Here is a 23939-nt window from a genome sequence, read left to right as displayed (position 1 = left end):
TGTTATTCATCATTTTTCAAATGTCAGTTTTATTTAAAAAAAAAAAGCAGAAAAATAATAAAGCAAATTATTATTTTTGATTAAGATGTAAAATGACAGTTACCACATAATTATTGGCAATAATTATAATAAAAGTGTGAAAACTCTGACTCACACATATGACATGAACCTGAGCTAATATCTGACTAAGTTAGCATTAGTGACTGGCTGTTATGAAATGATGTCTCTGTTTCATAGTTGCTGTTTCTGTTAACCTGATGGATTTCAGGTCCATTCTCACTTCCTGTTTAGTTTTTGACAAATCCTAAAAAATTACAAACTTTATCTCAGAAATTCTGTTTTCTAAAGCTACTCTTCATAAATTTATCCATTCCCTAACAGGAATAGAGATACATGCAAATTTTCCTAACAAGAGAGAGAGAGAGAGAGAAGTGACCGCTGCGCTGCAGACAGCAGAAATGTGCGGGCTAAAAAACAACAAAAACCAGCCTTCTCAATTGCCTCCAACTGCCCTTATGAGTGTGTCAATTTGTGGCTCTGTGTGTGCAGTATGTCTATGACTGATTTATTATTTTTCTCCTTGGTATCTTCATGCTAGACATATCCTGTGAGAAAAAACTAGTTTGAAGGAAATCATAAATGACCACAGCAGCTGCCTATCTGCTCTGTGATAGTTCAGCCACCAATCGATCGAGTCACAAGACTGGGCGCACTCAAATGTGAGCCACAAAGCCCAATAAATTGACTGTCCACAAGAAGGAAATATCAAAACCAGACGATCCTGCTGTTTTCTACTTCGTGACCGGCACACTGTGTTTAGATGGGCTGGCAAATATGGTGTGAGTCAGGTGGGGAACTGACCATTGATTCAGTCTAGGAAATTCTCAAATTGTAGCAAAACTGCTCCCCTCTGTTCTCTAACAACTGCAGTCATTACTCATTGTACAAACAAGCTGGTCCAATCAGACTCTCCTCTGCACTGTGACTTCTTGAATAAAGCCCAGATTTCCAAAGTCGTCCCCCCCGGCAAACCACAGCAAAGTGCTTTTTCTTCGAAATGAGCTTCAAATTTCTCTTTGCATGGAGACCGCCGGAGGGGGCCTTTGCCTCACCTGCAACCCTCTCATTCATTCCTCAAGTTCAATTCATGCAGGTCTGTTCTGCTACTGTACGGGTCAACACCCTGTGGAAATGATGCGCAAGTGTGGAGGAATCTGTCGCTCCTTTGACTCTCTTCCCACCAGCGTTGGAGGTGAATGTCTCCTCATACTACTTCCCACCTGTCAGTTACACCAGATGACTGCCTTTGGAGCATGAAAGCAACACTCTCTCGTCTTCTCTTCGCGTCTGTAGCTTCAGAAGAAAAAAAAAAACTGAAAAAAGCCCTGATTCCCAAGAAATGAAACAGACAAAAGTTTCTGCCTCTCCACCTCACATGTGCCTGCCTGATCTGCAGAAAGAAATATCCAATCCTCCCTGAACACAATGTAGCGAGAGGACAGAGCTTTGATATAAGTAGGGGGGATCTGATTCATGTTCTGCTACAGCAAAGAAAGCGTCACTTCACAGGACCACCGCCGCTGTGTACCGAGAAATGAAAAAGGTAGAAAAGAAGGGTCATCCCTCCCTCTGTCACCCTATTAACCCCATGCTACCTGAAGGTGACAACTGGAGGCAGAAAACTGTCGTGAGGCGTGTTTCACAAGGCTCATTTATCTTTCCCTCACCATATGTGCTCATCACGGAGCTTCCTCCAGACTCGGATGTGCTTGCAGCTGAAGATCGTATCTCATCACAAGCGGGAGGATAGAAAGTATAATCTTCTGCTTTATTTTCATTGGCGTTATCGCCGTGTTTTAACAAGGGAAAGCGTTAACAAAGGAAACAGTACTGCACCCACAACCATTTTTACCAGTTTTCAAAAGCTAAAAGGTTGAAATTAAAAATTATAGATCTCTGATAGCTCATAAGAGGAAAACTTTTATTCATCATTTATAGAATAATAACAGTTATATGCAACTAGGCAATATATTTTTAATGCTTTTCATTTAGTACTGGTCTTTAAAATTTACGAGATGTTTTTATGTTTATCTTTTTGAGAATTGCAGGAATAAACCTACTTTTTGCTATCGCGCATATTAGATGTATTATCATGTATAATCATTTCCTATGTTAACAATTGTCTTGTCTTGTTGCCTAGCAACTGTAGTTGTTTAGACACAATTTAAAACTATGAGCCAAAAAGAGCTTGATTTGATTAATAGATAATACGGAGCTATGAAAAAGTGTTTGTTTTAATTCAGCTGCATTGGAGGGCTGTTGAGTGTGGTTAAGTTTATGTCAAAACATCTCAGATTTATTTCTGGTATTTGATTAGGCTAGTTTTTTTTTTTTTTTTTTTTGAGCCATTCAGAGATAGTCTTGCTGGTGAGTTTTGAATCAGTGTCAAGTTTCAGGGCAAAGCTATAGCTGACCCAAGCATAGTTCCCAGAGGGTGGAAACATACAGTGTAGTTGATTTGTGTGGGAATCATAGCCATGAGGAGCAAAGCTGAAGAGCTGGAAGCTGTGGATGGGAAAGTGTGTGGCAGTGGTGCAACTCTTAGTGTTCTTCTTCAAACAATTAGAAAGCATTAGTTACTTTCTTGATGTGTGTCATGTTCCGTCTATTCAGTAAAAAGCTAGCACTCATTGCTAAAAACCCATTTTCATTTTAAAGTTTTACACACTCATCAGTTACAACAATTAAAAGACTGGTATGTGTTAATTATCTTGTTTGTTGAAGTAGAAGTTTTGAATTTCTGCATTTCCCATTCCTCATGAAAGTCTAAAGCAACTGCAACATAATTCAATCACATGAAATGAATCTTAAATTCCTTTTATGTCCAGTTTTGACACTGCTGCGGCAGGTGGTTAAAATGACCCCCATGGTGGTTCCAGTGGGTTCTAGTGCTAAATGGCAACAGTATTCCCACCCACTTCTACCTGTGTTTTCATGAAAATGAACCTTGTAATGCAGAAGCAATACAAAGGAAGGTTTGTTGGACATAGTTTGATGTTTGCAATGAGAAAACAATCCTTGTCTGTCTGTCTGTCTGTCTGTCGTAGTATTAACACAAAAATTACTCAATTCACTGAACTGAATTCATATTTTTATACCCAAATTTGATATAAAAAATGAAATCATTCAACTGGTGATTTTTTTTTATCTGTTGAAAGTAAATAACTGTAATTTGACAGGTTTATCACAAAATGATGATGTACTTTAGTATTGTTTCTCATTGTTTGCAAAACTTGAAAATTCATGAATAACAACACTAATTGTAGTTTAGCATCAGAAATATTATTTTGATTAAAGAACTTACTCATGCTAATGGATGAACCATTACAGACACGAGAAATATTATTTTGGTAATTACCAAGTGTGTTATTTTAGTGCAGCTTTGGCATAAATCTTACATTGGGTGGGGCTCTAATACATTTTTAGGCACTATATATAAGAGGAGTCTGATTTAGCTCCAAGTATGCAGCAGAAGTGAAATAATGTTCCAAGTTGAGAAGGAGAGAGAGTGATCTACTGAGAGCACAAGTGTTCTAGCCTTAGATTATAGTATAACCATGTCAGTTTACTGTCATTGTGATTTGACTGATGGATAAAAACTGAACTAGATAGAAGCTTTAATAATGTGTAAAGTTAAATATGTCCCTATATAACTCATAACAAGCACACAAAGATACCTTGATTGCAGTGGAGGCGATCTGGATGTGGTGCAGCTTGCGCAGAGTGCTCTCCCTGTCGATGAAGTAGGAGGCAGCCAGCTGGTGCAGAGCTTCCAGAGTCACAGTGGAAGAGTTGCCCGAGTAATCGCTCACCTCTGCTTTCTTACTCAGTTTTCGCTTATCCACAAATATGGTTAAGGCCTCTTCTCCTGCAATTAAAAGATAATCAAATTTAATTGTTTTCAAATGGTGCTCGGAGTTTTAGAAAAGGGAATAGAGAGTTCACATTGCTTATTGAAATTAAGGCCCTTCAATTTTTTTTTTTAACATAAAGTCAGGGTCAGTAGCTCTGACCCTTACTTGTTTGGGTTTTTTTTTTTAGTTGCTTTTCTTTATCGTGGAGCTCAGATCTTTTCACTTGCATTTTGTCATACCTGACCAAAGCTCATTATGCATGTTAATAGATTTTTTTTAATTAACTGAAAAAAGAAAATTTCCCATAAAGTATTTTGAGGGATTTTTAGCCTTCATTAGGACAGGACAGGCTCGGTAGACAGAAAGAACACACATCCACCAGGTGAGCTAAACCAGCACCACTAAACAACCTAAAGTTGACATTATTTGAAATTTTGAAAAGGGGAAAATGTCAGCAGCATTTGAAGCATATAGAACTAGAATGTTATAGATGTTTTCCCGCATAATGTTACATAGGTGGTCTTTAAAAGACACTTAGAACATGAAATAAATAAATGCATTCTAGGATTCAACTTTTCCCGAAGGCATTTATTTCTAGTGTCACAATATTTTGCAGCAGAGCTTCAAAATGAGACCTTCCCCAAACCTCTCTGTTGCCTCTAATAACCTCTGTGTAAAGAACTCTGGACAAATATTATCAAAAACACCAAGAATAAATGATTGTTTGAATAAAATCCACCCAGTGCTGCCTTTCTTCAAGCGCATGTAAGCTAAAGCAAGCATGCCTGCAAATACAGATGAAGATCATGTGCAAGCTCTTCCACATATGTAGCTAAATGCATTAAGTGTCACTGAGGTCAACTACTTCATTCAAACTTTAGGAGCTGATCTTGTACCTCAGCTAATCCTTTCATGATTGCTTTATTAGCTAGCATTGATGCAAATGGTCTTTCAATTGATAGGGTACTTTAAAACCTGCTGAGAGATACATGCACCAAACTCCAGGTGGTTGTGAGCACAGCGACAGCAGGCGCCTCTGAAGCATAAAGACACTTGACCATAATTAGGATAAGTCACGTCACCCCGAATCAGACGGCACTGATCACTGCAATCAGGACTTCATAAGTCTAGGAGCTGTGATGCAGCACACTTGGAGCTCTGAGAGTTCCCAAGACACTGCACATCATATTTCTCATCATAATGCAGTGCTAATGCTTCAGGGCCATTTTCTGCCCACTGCCTTTCTTACTCAGCTGCTGAAGGGCAAGCTCTTAATATTGCAATCTATTTATTAATTTCATTAAGTCCATATGTTTCCGAACACAGAGGCTATCCATTCAGAACCACAGAGGCATATCACTGGCAAAGATCCAAGGCAAACTCCTCATTCTCCTCTCTTCATACCACTCAGTCCTGGCTGAGAGCCAGAGTGCAGGGCTGCATCAGCTCTGGTAGCTGGGAGGGTTGCATTTTATGCATCTACTCACAACAGCGACCTTTTCAAAGCCAGGAGTTGCGTCTAAAGTAATTGACATGTGTTGTTTTGTAAAAAGCAAATGTGCTTTTCAAGACTTGCCCGGGACTCTCCAGCATCTTAAATGACTTTTTTTTTTTTTCGTCTCTTGAGTCAGAGAACTATTAGTGCTTATCCATTCATCAGCCGGTAGAAAATCAAAAGTACCGTGGCTGTGACTGGGAGTGGGAGTGGCAGGTTCACGATACACAGGCTTTTACATGTATTCATACATCTCTGGAGACCAATTTTCTGAGCTGCTAGTGGCATATAATTCCACTGTGATGTGTTTTTCGGTTACTCTGAGTGTATTGCATTATTATGTCCCGTCCATCTGTTTTCCATACAGACCACCTGGAAAACCAAATTTTAAAAGCTTTTACCACAAATTGCATACTTTATTTAACCCCAGATCACCTGAGTGAGAACTAGTTCCTTAAAGCACATTTCCCTGTTTATTCTAAGCTGTAATATATGGGCTAAGTAGTTCTACGCTGGAGTAGCAACATTGCTCTTTTATTTCTGTTAGTCATTTGCAGGTGCTGACCTGGGACCAAAGTCTTTTTGCATCATTCATTATTTAGCTCTGAAAGCATGTCAGAGATATGAAAATCAGGATCAGAGCTGTGAGTTGAGCAAAACTGCCTAGCTGAATATCTAAATAGGTAGTTACTGCTGATAAGATCTGCCAGCAACAGATTTCATAGAAGAACGCTTACCAAAAACTGTAATTTCATCTGTTAAATCTGTTTTGCTCCAGTGTGTCATTTTGACCCTTCAACTTCAATTTTATTTCTTATTTTGTCTGAAGTTCATGGCAAAAATGGAAATGTGCACATACACATAGTTTCAACAGTTCTTCCAAAGTGTGATCTAATCTAAAAACAGCAGCTACATGGTGGTCCTGAACTGCCCAAGGAAACAACAGTGAATCGTAAAACAATCGATAGAGGATGGTTAATAATTGTTACCTCCCAGGGTAGCTGACAACAGGAAGTGAGTCCCATACTTCCTGATCAGGCTGTCAGTGATCATCTGGGTGGTGGGCCTGCGGCCCAAGAGTCGGATGTTCCTGATGAACTCAGGAGTAAGAGGTAACGGAGACTCCAGAAAATCTCTCCTTTCCACCGCCAAGTTGTTCACCTTCCATCTTCCAAACTCCCTGGAAAATGAGAAGTGATTATTATTAATATCCACTAGATTAGGGTTTCTAAGTGATAAGAGAAAATAAGATTACCTGAAAACAAATGAAAACAAGATTTGCGCAACTTTAGACTTATAGCAAACAGCTTGTAGTTCTGAAGCAGACGTGCTCACTGGTTCACACCGATTAACAGATGAAAATAATGTGCCAAGATATGCAGAAATGCACCAGCAAAGAAGAAGACAGCAGCTTAGCAAAGAGAAAGAAAAAAGCACATATAGAAGAGTATAGACAGATTATATTTTGTTGATTAACACTACATGTAAAAGTAATCTTCATTTAAAAGAAAAGTTCACGTGACTTTCAATCATTTATGCAGCTAAAATATGTCATAATCACTTATTACAGGTTCTTTAGTATTTTCTCTGTATTCTGGCCTTTTTACATAATGGCAAATTGAATTGCTTTGATTTGAACTGTTGCTACACTTAGCAATGTGATATATGGAAACTTCATGCTATAAAACTCCTTGAAAAGCCTTCAGTTGATCCAAAACGTCACAGCAACATTATAGAATAAACAATTAGGAGTGGAAAAACATGGCTTAAAGTAGTCATTATGGCATCACTTCTTCTAAGGTAAAAGAGTTGACCACGTTTGCATATTAGAGATACAGTGACATCATACAGATAGATCTTCTGCCTAAAACTGAGCTGAATAAATTACACGAAGAGACAGAAACAGCAAAGACAGAGAAATAGTGAAAGAAAGAGTAGTGCATTGCATTTACGTTATTATGTTGTGTGCTATGACAGTGTTCAAAACCTCTCGACCATGCTGACGCAGCCTGAATTAAGGTGCAGCTCAGAGAAAGAGTGAGAAACAAAAGAATGAATGAATTCACAAGAATTTCTTTAGAAATAACATCCAGAGAAAAATCTGCTTTCAACTGAAACCACGACTGCCACATGGGATAAAAATGTGCTCCAACTACGCAGCTTCCAGCTGTTTTCTTTAATAACCCTATCATTACAGAGATATACATCAAAATGGACAAGGTACAAGGCAGTAAAAGAAACAATAATGGATGTTTTCTATATTGAAAAAGAAAACAAAGTGAGATGAGCCTAAAGAAAAGACTCTGAGCCTTTGTTACGTCTTCAGATTCTTCCTCTCTGTCATTTCCTTCAAATTATTTTCACGTCAAGTGTAGCTTATGTGATGCATTTACTGTACATTAATACTTGTTATTTACTAGAATATGTATGAACATATTCGTGTAGGATTGCACTTGACAGACGATAATAATTCAAGAAAGAAAAATGAATAATACTATAAAGCAGAACCATCTTACCACCTCTCTCCTCCATACAGCCTATATGCTGCAGAGACTTCATCGACTTCCATGTGAAAACACAGCAAGGACATCACGAGAGGAAAAATAGATACCGTATGTCAAAGACAGCACGATAAACTGAAGCGGAGTGAGACGCAACCAACTAAAGGATACAGATGTTCAATCAATAAAGACCAACCTTGCACCCTGCATGCATTTTCCAAGTATTTGTGTGCAACATTTGCCCGAGGCACAGCTCTTTGTACTGGGATTCCATTTGGCAGTGCTTTGACTTCACACAAAGTTATTCTGTTACCATAAAGTTCAAGGATGATAAATTTCCACATGAAGCGTCCTTCACACATAGTACTGTTTACGTTAGTTGCACTTACACACTTTTCTCAACAGAGTGAGCCTCAGTGAATCAAATGTAGCCTCTTGTGTGCTTTGTTTGTCTAGCATGTGGCAAAAAAGTACTGGCTGAGAACACTGTGTTGTGAGAAGAGAACTTCGCATGGTATCCTTCGTGTAAAAAGATCTCCTTGGAGTTTTGCTATAATGCATTTTAATTTTGCTACCCAATATATTTGTTTTGATTAAGAACCAAGTCATAACAAAACATAAAGTGATAATAATCATGCATTTTATTTTAGGCACCTTTCAAAGTACTCACGGTCACCTTGTATAGAAGTGTAAAAAGCAGTAAGAATAAAGAAATGTATCAATCAAGTCACTAAAGCACATACAAATGCAGTATGTAAAATTTGTAATCCACTATTTCTTTTTTTCCCCCTCATCAACATGATGGCAACTGCCAAAACTGAAATACAAATGTCGGCTGCCAATATCAGTCTAACTGATAGCACAAAGTTTTTCTTATCAGTGTGGTTTTGACCCAAGACACTATTTACTGCTTTGAAAAAGCCTCACAAATGTGAAGTTAATCACCAAAGAAACCAAAGAGATAAAACTAAATAACTTCTGAGGCTCCTCACAGGCTTGTGCTCTGACATAAAAAGCCCAAAGCCTACAATACACAACATTCACGGCTCGTAAACTAAAGCATGGCACAGGAAATGACTGAAAAGCTGACTGCACACATGGGTGAACAACAAATAAAAAACTTTGCTTATACGCACTCATTCACCATATATTGACTCGGTCTTTTGTTCAAAGTATCAATAGAAAAGTGTGTCTGCGGGTTCACGCTCTCAAACCTATAGGGTACTGTTGCAACATATGCTGTGTACCCACTGAGCTCAGGTGGAAGGTTTTTTATTTCAGTATCTCCAACAGGGAGAAAAAAGTCTGCTAACTTTGATAAAAGCACTGCTACTTGCAGACTTTCAGGCAAGGCTTCAAGTTGTACTCTGACCATTGCTACCCTGCTGTCATAACAAACAGGATAAGAGAACCCGTGGCCTAACTCCATGCGACTAAGGTAGCCGAAGATCAAAACACAGGGTCACTATACAGGAAAGAAGCGCTTAGAAGTGAGTGCTGAGCTCAGGGATTCCTAATCTGTATCGATGTTTAAAGGCCCAAAAGATATAACACGAGGGTGGCAACAGTTACTTCAACCAACTTCAGTATCTATGCTGGTGCTGCTCACATTAAATGTTCTGGGACTTCATGAAAATTATTATTATTTCTTTCCACCTACCAATCAGATTTTGTAAAATTTAGATGATAATCTTAGTTACCTTTCATTTTGTGTTGGGATTTTTTAAGAGAACTGCTTATAAAATCCACTGACAACTCAACAAGCTAAATGTTGAAAAAGGTGTTACTATAAAATCTATCCAACAATACCTGACAGCTGTTTTGTTAGCTGTTGTTGATTTGATTTTGCTGTTATGTTGTTCTTCTTTTATTGTGGAAACTGTCTAATCAGAGAGATTAAACTGCAGTGGATGCTCCTTCATTGTTTTCTTTAAAAGCAGTGGCAGTTGTGGGGTTAACATCAACAGCAACATGCATGACTTTTTGAATGAATTTACCAGTCGATCTACGTCCCTACCCTCACCTATAGTGACCGAAAGAACGAAATCGCGGATACCAGCGGCGGAAATGGGCTTCCTCCGAAGGGTGGCTGGCCTCTCCCTTAGAGATAGGGTGAGAAGTATGGCCATCCGGGAAGGGCTCAGAGTAGAGCCGCTGCTCCTTCACATCGAAAGGAGCCAATTGAGATGGTCAAGGCATCTGACAAGGATACCTCCTGGGCGCCTCCTGGGTCAGGTGTTCTGGGCATGTCCTACCTGGAGGAGGCACCAGAGCAGACCCAGGACACGCTGAAGAGATTATATCTCTCGGCTGGCCTGGGAACGCCTTGGTGGTCCCCAAAACAAGCTGGAGGAGGCTGCTTAGGCTGCTGCAACTGTGACCCAGCCCCGGATAAGCGGAAGAAAATGGATGGATGGATGCTTTTTCTTGTTCAATTGCTGTCCACCCCACATTAATATATTTTTCCATAACTTCACAAAATCAATATTACTTTAATTTACTTTATCTTTTACTTTCTGTTTATGACAAACAAATCAGCGTCAGGAAGCAGAGCAGCATTTTGACATTTTCAATTTGAAGGCTTTTTAAAAAAAACAAAAACTTTTTTCTGTTACAGTTTTCCTGACAGTTAGATTAAGTATAAAACACAGATATTTAATTTATGATTGGACTTGTATTAATATTATCATGACATAGATAAAAAAAGAACAGATAAACATGAAAAAAGACATCCCGCCTACAGAGAAATAACCTAGTTTGCCATTTTGCTAAATTAAGGCTGTTTCCTTTTTAAAGCCGTTCAATGTTTTTGATGTTTAAAAAAAATGTAAAACTTAGTTATTAAGCCAAGAACTGCTGAAGATAGATTTTTTTCGCTCTTTCCTTGCAAATCTACATTGCAATGAATTTCTAAAGAGACATTTATGAAGTCACAGACAGATATCACAGCTGTAATTATAACAGATAGACTATGATTACTTTGAAATTTCTCTTGGAGGGTACCAGAGTGTGGTGCCAATTTCTGCTTGGCGCTGCTCCCAATTTACTCACATAATCACGCTCATGTGAGAAGAAAGTAACGGGAAAAATGTTCTTCAAAAAAACCCTTCTGCCTGTTTTGGAGAGCACTCTATTCATTTAAAACTTTTTTATGATGGGTTACATCCTGATGCAGTGTGAGCATCAAAAGCACAAATGAGCCATGCAGAAATGAATGCGACTGTCCCGAGTGATGGATTATTTTTGTCAGACTTCACTGTGTGGCAGGAAATAACAAACATTTAGTAAATGTTTGTGAGCTGCATTGTCCAATCAGTCAAATGTTGCACTTTTCTGTCTTCTGAGTAAAAGCTTGACTGCTGTAATCAGAATGGGTTGAACAACCTTGGCTGCAGATGATGGATGGAGGGAGTGTGGCCTTTTGAAAGGGTATATATCACATTAAACCAGGAGTAATGAGGAAAGCTCCAACACACAGATGTTTAAATGATACAAAGAGTAAATCGCCAAGAACTCAGGCTGCTGCATACAAAAGTTAGAGCAAGCTGGTGACACAGATTATAAACAACTCATATCATTTTCCTTTTCTGTTATAGAACTATAAAGCGAGACTGATTCGCACAAAATTAAGCAGAAATTGAGGGCAGTGTGCGAAGTAAACATAATGATGTTAAATGGATATGTGGTACCAGTTGACCTTTTTGCTGACACTGTAGTATTCAGACAAAGGCTTTGACTAATCTCTTGCTCAGATATATCTAGTGTAGCTATTAATCTTCACCTCATTTCATGCCGTACAAATAAATGACCTCTTCAAATGGGACACTATGTCTCTTGAGTTCCACTTTGCAGTGTGAAAGCACTACTTCAAAGCCACAGCACGTTCTGTGGGACCAAAAAAAAGAGAAATAGAAAGGGGGGAGGCGGGGGGAGTTACAGGTACAGGAAGAGTATTCGAAAATCCCCCGCTGTTATTCGTTTCTTCAGTTATCGTTGACTGTGATAAGCTAGGCCTGTCTTATCTTAAACCCCCAATAGGCCAAATGGTTCATCCTGCAGGGAAAGGATAAAATGAAATGGGTTTCACTACAGAGTTGATTTTAGGGGCTGCAGTCCTCTCTACACCCAGCTAAGTCATTATTATTATCAATTTCATTTCTTCTTTTTGCAGGGGTACATCAGTTTCATCAGTTTCAACTCTCTTAACACCATTACTGCCAAGTTGTTGATTTTTTTTTCCTCCTTTCAAACGCCAAAAGGTCCTGTTTCAGCTGGACCATCTCTGCATTCTGATGTTCGTATGGATACCGTAGATCTTCAGTGATATGGCGATGAAACATTGTCCGGTTGTAGATGATATTGTTAGCTGCTGTGGAAAGGCTGTGAGTTAAGTGTTGCTTTAATTTTTTTCTCATTGTCATTCCTTTAGTGCCATCATGACTTTGACGTTTACAGTTTCGAGTGAAATATCTCTGTGACTTACAGCTGGCTTATCAGATATTTTATTCAGATTGCTTGGTTCCAGCCGCAGTTTGTTTTAGGCTAATTTGCAATGAACACACAGCACTGTGGCACTTGACATGCGTTACACCTGCTAAATAGAAACGTAGGTTATTAGCATCAGCGCTGACATTACCATTTAGCTCAAAGCAGTGTGAGAACAGCACAGCCTCACCCAACCATTGCAGTCACAGCATCAGACTATAAGTCCTGTTGAAATAAATTCACCCTGATTGTGTTGCTATGTCACATTAAAGTTATGTTTTCTTGGATGCATTTAAAAAATTATAGAAGATAGTGAAGAGCCACAGTATGTTCTAATGTATTGATACAATAATCACAATACAACACTGTCTCACCTGTTTCTCTTTTGAATATTGGAAACTGTCCTCTATCATGTCAGGAGCTTTCACCACTAAGTGTTTTTGACCATTGTGCTACATTCCTTTGTGCTCGTCTGTTGCCTCGATAGCCTTAGTATGGTTAACAAAATGGACAGTGAGTCTGTCAGAAGATCACTGGCAGTAATCTGAATGTTCCTGACCATCGTTTTAGGGTAAAAGCCACTAAGATAACTTTATACAAGCCGCTACTGCCTTTGCACATGATATTTCTTTTACTTTAATCAGCATGCAGGATATGCATGCCTACAGTTAACCAATACTTGAGATATTTTGTCCCTTCAGCTATTAGCTGTTTAAACTAGAAGAATCATTATTACTCTGCCTTCATATGAATATTATTCTCTCTTTTATCTCCACTGAGTGGGTAAGTGGAATAATTAAAGTGTGTTTTTTCTCAGGGCATGTGTACATTTCTGTTTTTGTTGATATTTTCTTTTTTTTGTTGTCTTCGTGTGAGGATATTTGATGAGGCAATCCAAAATGATATTTTGAGTTCATAAACATTCAGTCTACTCTGAAGTCCTGGATAAATATAAAGGACTCAACAACTGATACACTCTTACTAAACTAAAATACTTCCATGTGTTGTTAATTTTGTACTGCTCAACTACAAATTAGAGGGATGATTGCACTCCAACTTCTAAACCACCCCAGACTTAAAAAGAACACAAAAATGTCAAATATCAGCTACACAAAACTGCAGTTCAGTAACATCCCTACCAGGTCTTACAATTAGGTAAATACAACCTGAGACGAACAGCCTAACATGACATATCACACCATGTCATTACTTCACACACACAAAAAAAAAACCCCTAAGCCAAAATCCAGAAGCATTGTGTGAAGCTTAATATACCCCATCATTTAATAGTTTATAGAGGCACCTTCAGCAGCAATAGGTCTAGTAATAATAACTAATAACTGCAATAACGTTCCCATATGAATTTATCAGTTTCTCACAGTAGTGTGGAGTAATTTTGGGCCACTCATCTTTCAGTGTTAGGTTCTTTGAGGTGTGCAAGCATTCATTTATGCACAGCTCTCTTAAGAAACAGCCACAGCATTTCAATCAGTTTCAGGTCTTTACTTTGACCATTGCAGCACCTTGAATATTTTCTTTTTCGGTCATTCTATTGTAGGTTTGCTTTTTTTTTGACCAAGCTTTAGCTTTTAGAGAGTTGACCTTGTATTACATTAGACTACTGAATATTTTGGTTTACACTGTTGCCCCAATGACTGAAAGGTGCCAAGATCATGTGGTGTTTGGTTTTTGTCAAATGTTATACTGTGCATTTTAGCAAAACAGCTCCACTTTTGTCTCATCTTTTCGGAGGACATTGTTCTAGAAGCCTTGTGGTTTGTTAACAACTTAACATAAGCTGTGCTGCCAGTAAGAAGAGGCTTTTTAGTAAGAAGAGGCTTTCTCCTGCAACCCTTCCAAACAAGCCATATTTGTTCAGTCTTGTTCTAATATCACTGTCATAAACATGCTAACTGAGGTCTGCAGAGTCTGAGCTGTAGCTCTTGGGTTTTTGCAGTTTCTCTCAGCATTATAAAGTCTGACCTTGGGGTGAATTTGTTAGAATGTTCACTTCTGGGAAGATTGCCAACTGTTTTGAAAGTTTTCCACTTCTGGATAATCTTCCTCTCTATAGAATAATGGACTTCCAACTGTTTGAAAATGATCCTATATCCCTCGCCTTGATGGCCGGCGACAATTGCTTTTGTCTGTGGCATTGAGCTAACAAACACCTGAATACTCCAGACCAGGGCCCGTTCTTCGTACGTCGCTTACTACATCCAAGATCAAATGAAACATCCAAGACCAAATCATCGCGCTAACTCTGAGCTCGCTATTCCGGTTCCCCGAACACACCTGTTGTTGACGATTAGTATAGCTGGATGAAGTAATGTGAGATCACTGGGTGGCCCAACAGGGGCTACGCATCGATAGTAGAAACATTGATCGGCAACCCTTTGATTGGTCGGCGAAAATGTCGAAGGAGCGCGCTCGGTATTTTTCGGCAGCAGAGCAAGAACTCTTGAGTGAGGGATTTCAGGAGTTTCAGAGTTTAATTAAAACGCAAGGGAACACTGCAAAGGCTGCAAAAGCAAGGAGAGAGGGCTGGCAGAAAGTTGCTGACAAATCAAACTCGTAAGTAATTCAATAATAACAATAATAATGGAGTGGATTTATATAGCGCTTTTCAAGGCACCCAAAGCGCTTTACAATGCCACTATTCATTCACTCTCACATTCACACACTGGTGGAGGCAGCTACGGTTGTAGCCACAGCTGCCCTGGGGCAGACTGACAGAAGCCAGGCTGCCATATTGCGCCATCGGCCCCTCTGGCCAACACCAGTAGGCGGTAGGGTAGATTTATCATATCACACCATATTATCCAATATTATATTACATTATATTATATTATAATATGTTATATTATATCCCCTTTCACATTAGAGCCACAACAGGACCCACTAGAACATGGGAACAAGTAAAAGTGAAATATAAGAATATTCTACAGAATGGTAATATTTATCACTTATATTGCTTGTCGTCTCTTGGAAAGAGACCCTGGAATACTCTGTTTGTTTGTTCATAACAGCAACCAAGAAAAGGGCAGAGCAAAAAAAAAGACAGGTGGTGGTCCTGCACGGGCGCGTGAAAAAAAAAGAGTAGAATTAGAATGAAAACAAAAGCATTTGAATGAAAACAATGGATTTTCAGTGAAAAGAACAGAATTAGAATGAAAAGAATAGAATTTGAATGAAAACAATGGAATTTGAATGAACAGAACAGAATTTGAATCAAAACAATGGAATTTGAATCAAAACAAAAGTATTTGAATCAAAACAATGGAAGTTTAAAACAAAAAACAGAATTAGAATGAAAACAACAGAATTTGGGAACAAACAATGGAATTTGAATAAAAAGAGTAGAATTAGAATGAAAACAGAAATTGAATGAAAACAATGGAATTTCAATGAAAAGAACAGAATTAGAATGAAATGAATAGAATTTGAATGGACAGAACAGAATTTGAATCAAAACACAACAGAATTTGAATCAAAACAATGGAAGTTTAAAACAAACAACAGAATTACAATAAAAACAACAGAATTTGGGATCAAACAATGGAATTTGAATAAAAAGAGTAGAATTAGAATGAAAACAAAAGCATTTGAATGAAAACAACAGAATTTGAATGAAAACAACAGCATTTGAATGAAAGCAACGGAATTTCAATGAAAAGAACGGAATTAGAATGAAATGAATAGAATTTGAATAAAAAGAACAGAATTTGAGAACAAACAATGGAATTTGAATGAAATGAATAGAATTTGAATAAAAAGAACAGAATTTGAGAACAAACAATGGAATTTGAATGAAATGAATAGAATTTGAAAGAAAACAATGGAATTTCAATCAAAACAATGGAAGTTTAAAACAAACAACAGATTTAGAATGAAAACAACGGAATTAACATGAAAAAGACGAAATTTTAATGTAAACAACAGAATTTGAGAACAAACAATGGAATTTGAATAAAAAGAGTAGAATTAGAATGAAAACAAAAGCATTTGAATGAAAACAACGGAATTAGAATGAAAAGAACGGAATTAGAATGAAATGAATAGAATTTGAATAAACAGAACAGAGTTTGAATGAAAACAAAAGAATTTGAATGAAAACAACGGAATTAGAATGTACAGAACAGAGTTTGAATGAAACCAAAAGCATTTGAATGAAAACAACGGAATTTCAATGAAAAGAACAGAATTAGAATGAAATGAATAGAATTTGAATAAACAGAACAGAGTTTGAATGAAAACAAAAGCATTTGAATGAAAACAACGGAATTAGAATGAACAGGGCCCTGTGCTTCGTACGTCGCTTACTACATCCAAGATCAAATGAAACATCCAAGACCAAATCATCGCGCTAACTCTGAGCTCGCTATTCCGGTTCTCTGTTTGTTTGTTCATAACAGCAACCAAGAAAAGGGCAGAGCAAAAAAAAAGACAGGTGGTGGTCCTGCACCCCCTCGTCAACAAGTTGGTTAAGTGAATAATACCCTCACGGGAAAATCGATATCTCTCTATGAGCACACTGTCGCGCTGAGCTAAAGGATCCTGTCTGTCCCGCAATATACGCTGAATTCTGAGGACTCTCCTTATCAATCTTGCACCTTCCGCAATGGGTTGCTCGCGTAAACGGACAGGATATGACTGCGACAGACTTCCCAAATCCACCTTCGCTTTTATAGCCGTGGTCTCTCATCTTGATTACACGAAGTAATTTACAATTACTACTCTGAAATATGAATTACATCTGTAATAATCACATACATGTAATAGAATGTTAATAGTACATTTCCCTTTTTTAGGGAATGACCTGTATGTATCTGTGTGACATCAATAAAAGGATCAAGTGCTGCATTATCTTTAGTTACATTGATGTTATTTATTTATGGTGAAACAGTGGTGGAATATCGCTGTTGCTTTCGTATGAATGACGCGGACATACCTGCGTGGCCGCGATCTAATCCTGTTTACATAAAGTAAACCTGCTCCCCAGCAGGTTTACGCTTACGGCTCTGTTGCTATGACAGCAAGTCCCGGATGGGCTTCGGGGAACCGAACGATCCAGGATCACGCGAAATCGTCAACAATCTCATCCAGCTAACTCACTTAGCGCGGTACGAAGAACAGGCCCCAGGAAGCTGCCGAAAGGACCAGACTGTTTTTATTGTCCTGAAACATAAACCTTTAGGATTTAAGAAAGGTGGGCTTTTTTCATGAGTGTAAGTGGTTTTACAACCTTTAATCAGCATAATCAATTCAATCAATTCACAGTTAAATTGTAATTTTATTGAAATCTTAAAACACAAAAAATAACCGCATGGATTTTCTAGACGCAAGAGGTTCAGAGTAAGGCCAAATGCATGTCAGCACTCCTACCTTCACCCTGGTGAATTTGGCAGCTTTCCTCTTGGCAGTGTTCGCCATGAACAGGTGGCTAAGGCAGAAGGCCCACATTGTGTTTGCATTGGAAGCAGTGGGGATGCTCTCCAGTGAATCCCCAAAGCAAACAATCACACACACTTGCACACCCACAAAAACACAAAGCCTCTTTCATTTCCTTTGCAGAACTTGTTAAAAAATCTTTCAAATTCAATCAGTAAGAAAAGTGGGAAATTGAGTAGAGGCATAACGTGGTGTGAATTCATTACTCCATCACTGCTGAGCCAGCTCAAACACTGTAACTCGAGCCACCGATTCTGGTAATTCATCTTCTCCTGTCATTGAGCATTTATTAGGATTTAGCAGAAATCTGAACTACACATGTGGAAGAGCAGACCAGAAAATAATATTGTCACTTTCAATCACCTCTGCCCAGCAGTCGGCGCTAAGCAGCGTGTCTTTCAACTAAAAAAGGACTGTCAAAAATTATCACTGGCAACAAACACAAGCGAAAGCCACATTTACTTACGAATGTAGCACGATGGTGAAAAACACTTACTGGTGAAAGCTTCTCACATGATAGAGGACAGTTTCCAATATTCAAAAGAGAAACAGGTGAGACAGTGTTGTATTGTGATTAATGTATCAATACATTAGAACATACTGTGGCTCTTCACTATCTTCTATAATTTTTTAAATGCATCCAAGAAAACATAACTTTAATGTGACATAGCAACACAATCAGGGTGAATTTATTTCAACAGGACTTATAGTCTGATGCTGTGACTGCAATGGTTGGGTGAGGCTGTGCTGTTCTCACACTGCTTTGAGCTAAATGGTAATGTCAGCGCTGATGCTAATAACCTACGTTTCTATTTAGCAGGTGTAACGCATGTCAAGTGCCACAGTGCTGTGTGTTCATTGCAAATTAGCCTAAAACAAACTGCGGCTGGAACCAAGCAATCTGAATAAAATATCTGACAAGCCAGCTGTAAGTCACAGAGATATTTCACTCGAAACTGTAAACGTCAAAGTCATGATGGCACTAAAGGAATGACAATGACAATGAGAAAAAGAATTAAAGCAAATGAGCCTGTATTTTGTCCATTTACAGTGGGATCATTGTCTCTTTAATACTTTTACGATTTCTACTGATTTATATAATTGTGAAATGTTTTTTATTTCACTTCCAAAACAACCAAGTGCCAAGAGAGCAACACTTTTTCCAAGACAATCAAAGGGAAGAGTCTTTAAAGGCCTACTATTTATTATGGTTCTTTTACCAGATTATTTACCTCATGGGAGAACTTGGAGTTGTCAAAACCTCTAAGGGGATTTCAGGAGAGGAGATAAGACAGAGAACATCAGTTAGAATGTAGCAGTGGGATGTTGAGAAGCAGCGCTGAGGGAGTTTGCTCTAAAACACTCACCTCAACCCTCTTCAGAGCACCTGCAGTCTCCCTTGTGGTTTAGGAACTCTGCTGTTGTTCATTGTAGCTGAAGTGCCTCTTATATCAAACCGTAAGCCGCTTTGTTGTGATCAAGTTGAACACAAAGAATGGGTGCATCATAAGTACTCTGGCATGTTGAATAAATAAATTAGGAATAATTAGAAGAATCCCATTGTTTTAGTCTACTATTCGTTAATATACAGTGGCGCTCAAAGACACATTGATGCTATCTGTGCTCTAATTAATTCCACTGAAAACTGTTGTAGTAGTTTAATTATGTGTCCTTAATTTAAAGTGTGAAGCAATTATGTGTTGTTGATGACTTCAATATCTATGTTGACAGCAGCTTTAGGAGTGGTAGACTAAATTGACTTCAGCATGTTGAAAGACTGGAGTTTATTTTTAAAGGTTTGATCTTTTAACATGTCACATTTACATGTTTCAGATTGCCTACTTTTTTATTAGACAAAGATACCCATAATAACCAAAAATGAAATTTTTAAATGATGATTCACTTATTACAGAAAAGAAAAAAAGCTTTCTAAATCTGTCTGAGCCTATATGAACAACAAAGGTTAATTTCGCATTAGCCAAAAATGTCTTGATGATCCATGAGACATTTGGGAAAATTGTCTGTGGATTGATCACTCAAGAGTTGAGGTTTTTGGAAGGTTTGAGTCCTGTTACATCTAATCTCTGATATAAAACAAAAACACATAAACACACACATACATATAAAGAGAGAGCAGCAGACAGAAAGACAGACGAAAGAGAGGGAAGGTGATCCGGACTGGGATTGAGTTGGAGTTGCCAGATGGCAGAATAGGAGACAAACAGGAAAGTACCTGATATCCCACAGGCCAATGGGAACCATGATAAAGACACAAGAAGGTCAGCCAGCAAAACACCTCTAAAAAGGTAAGCCATCTCAACAATAAGAATAAGATCCAAGCCATCAATACATACACCCTACACTGCAAAAACTCAAAATCTTACCCAGTATATTTGTCTTATTTCTAGTCAGAATTATCTCATTACACTTAAAATAAGACAGTGAGCTACAGGGCAACATTTCAGTAAACTAAAGGAACTTGTTTCAAGACAGTGAATCTTAAAACTAGAGATTTTTCACTTGTTCCACTGGCAGATTTTTTTTTACTTAATACGAGGTATTTTAGCTTGAAATAAGTGAAAAAAATCTGCCAGTGGAACAAGTGAAAAATCTCTAATTTTCTCTAGTTTCAAGATTCACTGTCTTGAAACAAATTCCTTTAGCTTACTGAAATGTTGCCCTGTAGCTGACTGTGTCTTATTTTAAGTGTAATGAGATCATTTTGACTAGAAATAAGACAAATATACTTGGTAAGATTTTGATGTTTTGCAGTGTACCAGTCATCGGATACCTTGTTGGAATAACAAGCAGGCCACAGAAAGTCCAGGACCCTGAGGCTCTATGAGCAACAGAAAGAGGGAGTGCAAGGTTTAGTGAGTGTCAGCGTGACAATCAACAATCCGAAAAAATAGATCAGGAAGATGCCCCCTACCCTGAGATGAGCTGCTTCAAGAATGCCCAAGCTAGCTGAAGACAGACTGAGTGACCGATGCACCTGGGATGTACGATCAACAAATAGAGGAAGGGGCTGACATCAAGAAATCTTGCCAGTGGCTAGAAAAGGCCCACTTAAATGACAGCAGAGAGGCTCTGATTGTGGCAGCACAGAAACAGACCCATAGAGTCATAAGTCTATCACAGCTGAAATATGAGAAAGTTGATGTCTTAGAAGCAGGAAAACTGGGCAATCATACGAATTTGGGCAACTTTGACAAAAGCAAAAGCATGATGGCCAGACGACTGGCTCAGAGATTCTCCAAAATGGCAGCTCTTGTGGTGCATGCCTGGTCTGCAGTGGTCAGTATCTATCAAACGTGATCCAAAGAAGGAACAGTGACCAGTGACGGGGTCACGGGCGACCAAGGCTTATTAATGCACATGGGGAGTGTCACAGATGACCATTACCTTCATCAGCAACTCAGTGGGAAAGGAGAGGAGCTGTAGACCAACTCCAAGTCAGTGATCACCAAGTGCAAAAAAGATCAAAGTGATGCACTGTTCCCACTGCTGTTCTGCATAGGCCTTAATCCTCTAAACCAGCTCATCACAAAGAGTGGATATAATTACAAGTGGAATGATGATCAGCCACCACCTGCACATTGGAGACATCAAGTTAAGTCAAGAGTGACTAAAAAAATTTACTCACTGATCCACATCACCAGGATCCACAGCAAGGGAATCGGGATGTGTTGGAGTGAATAAATGTAGTTGAATGAAAAAAGAAAGGAATAACCCACACTGAAGGGGGACAAATGCTAGAAAATGAGGATGCAGGAAGGTCACCCAGCTCAGTAGTAAGAATAGAATAAAATAATAATAATAATAAAATAAAATAGAATACATACACTCTACTGGTCATCAGACACCCAGCTGGTATAATAAGCTGGGTATGTAACTATAAATTGGCAACCACCTGGTGAGCACTGTTAACTTAACTGAAAACTAAGCAGCCTCATACTTATCACTGTTAAAATGGTTAACTAAAACCTTTTTCTACTGTTGTTATTAGGAACAAAAATCCTGTCCATTAATTTTCTTCTTCCGCTTTTGTCAAACATCTTGGTCCTCGACATGTACAGGAAACCTATGCGTAATATGGACACACATCTTTGGATCAAATGTTGGTCCAATCCGGACTCATGAGCAAATCAATCTAAGGGCCCCTACATGTTAGCAGTAGCTTGCAACATACTAGAAGAACAGAAAGTGAATATATTGCACCTATTATTAGTCAGCAGTCAGGATATTCAGGCTACACCAGCAACTTTATTTTGTATGTTGCAAAAGTTTTTCATTTAACAGCAAATTTCAAGTCAAGTGAGTTGACACGCCTAAAATCATCCTATGATGACAATGCATTTCTCTCTCTCTCTCTCTCTCTCTCTCTCTCTCTCTCTCTCTCACACTCCAGCTCTTGGTGTTCGGTCTATTGCTTACTGTAACATAACATGTCAGTAAGTCGGTGATGTTGATGCTCCTATTTTACTCCACCTGTCTTTTGTTCAGCTAACTTCCACATGTGGCATGTTTGTGTATGTGAGAGAGATGCACTCAAACTGGGAGCAGATTATATTCTTGGATGTGTTTATTAGCTACATTTTATTTTACGGAGTAAGAGAGAGATGTTTATGGTAGGTTTGATGTTACTCTAGCTTATTAATTTATGCATAAAGTCCTCATTTTGAGGAAGAGACTAAGGAATGGATCTTTTAATACTGGGATTCAATCAGAAATCACAGCATACATAATGTTCTGGTAATACTTGCCAACACCTCTGTGTTTCCAGAGGTTCTCTATTATTTCAAAACTATCTGTTATTACTTTCACAACTTAAGTCGAATTCTATTTTGTGTGTGTGTGTAATTGCCAGCTAATCTTTCTAATCTAACACACTCCACATAATACGCATACTTTGAACTCATCTGTCACAAAATCTGGTAACCCACCACAACCCAATTTAAAGGGCTTATGCAGAACTGCTCTCTGCATAGGCAGACAGATGAGTTACATGTGACATTTAATAAAATAAAAACGTTCATCAAAATGAAGCATCCTACTACCAAGACACATCTACAAAATCTCGCACCAAATAAAAGGAGGAACAACAATATTATTTAATCTGCACACTATGGGATCACCAAGATCACTTCACATATCACTGAGCATATTACAGAATATTAAAAAAAATGTTTTTGCATGTCGATGGCAAACTTAGTGCAAAACAGTTTTAATAGCTCCCAAATCCCTTCATACAGCAAAAAGGATTTTATCTGGAATTTAGTGCAATTCTTAAAACAATGAGCATTGAATAAACACAGCTATAATATAATATGCTATAAGGAATCCATTGGTTTTATCTGCTAATGCTACTAATAATAATGATAATAGGCAGCAGAAAGGCAATTTGCTTGTAGTGACAAATATTACAGTAAAAGCACCTTTGGGCTTGTCTCATCGTGAGAGGTACTGCAAGGTTTGTGTTAGATAAGCCAGGAATATTTATCTCCACACAAAAGTCATTTAAATGTATTCAAGTGACAAGGCGGTGTAGGATGACCAGAGCTTCAGCTCAGCAACTTCCAGAACAAACACTAATGGGGTAGCAAAATAATGCTGAGCAGTTCCGAAATATATATATATATACTGAACCAGAAAACACCAATGTATACTGGCAAAATATGTAACTGCTTGGTGGTGGTGTGTCTGAAGAGTGAAACCATGTGCTTAAACTTGTATTATATTTAATTGTCAGCAATGATGACTCTTCAGGTTACAAAATGACTTCATATAGAAGAAGGAATGACCAGCTGACCAAATTTATACTGGTTACTGGTTCAATTATCACTTAAAGTCATAATGAAAATACTAAGGATTGGCCAGTTATACTTCTACAGCCAGTAAGCAATTTAATAGTCAGGTTTTCCCTCCTACGAGTCACAATAACAAAAAGTTTAATACTCTAGGCTACACAGTGGTAAATCTCTAACCGCAGGGTGGTAGTTCCAACTTTTAAATACAGTCTAATTTAAAAATAAAATAAAGAAATCTGTAATTCCTCAGTAAATTTTTATTAGATTGATTGTATATATAATG

General features: G+C 38.2%; 1 protein-coding gene across 3 annotated transcripts in view; it reads right to left on the bottom strand.

Moving 5' to 3' along the window:
- LOC309692845 (BMP/retinoic acid-inducible neural-specific protein 3-like) overlaps positions 1-23939 on the bottom strand; it is a 75368-nt gene that overhangs the window by 21341 nt on the left and 30088 nt on the right. For all 3 annotated transcript variants that reach the window (XM_082511675.1, XM_082511674.1, XM_082511676.1), the window contains exons 3-4: positions 6399-6589; positions 3738-3928 (exon numbers count right to left, since the gene is read on the bottom strand). In XM_082511675.1, the coding sequence (XP_082367801.1) occupies positions 3738-3928; positions 6399-6589 (382 nt within the window). The remainder of the gene's footprint in view (positions 1-3737; positions 3929-6398; positions 6590-23939) is intronic.

The sequence above is a fragment of the Aulonocara stuartgranti genome (genome assembly GCF_965226115.1).
Source record: "Aulonocara stuartgranti genome assembly, chromosome: 17".
NCBI lineage: Eukaryota > Metazoa > Chordata > Actinopteri > Cichliformes > Cichlidae > Aulonocara > Aulonocara stuartgranti.
Note: the sequence above shows the minus strand (reverse complement) of the source record. Positions and strands in the feature narration are given on the sequence as shown.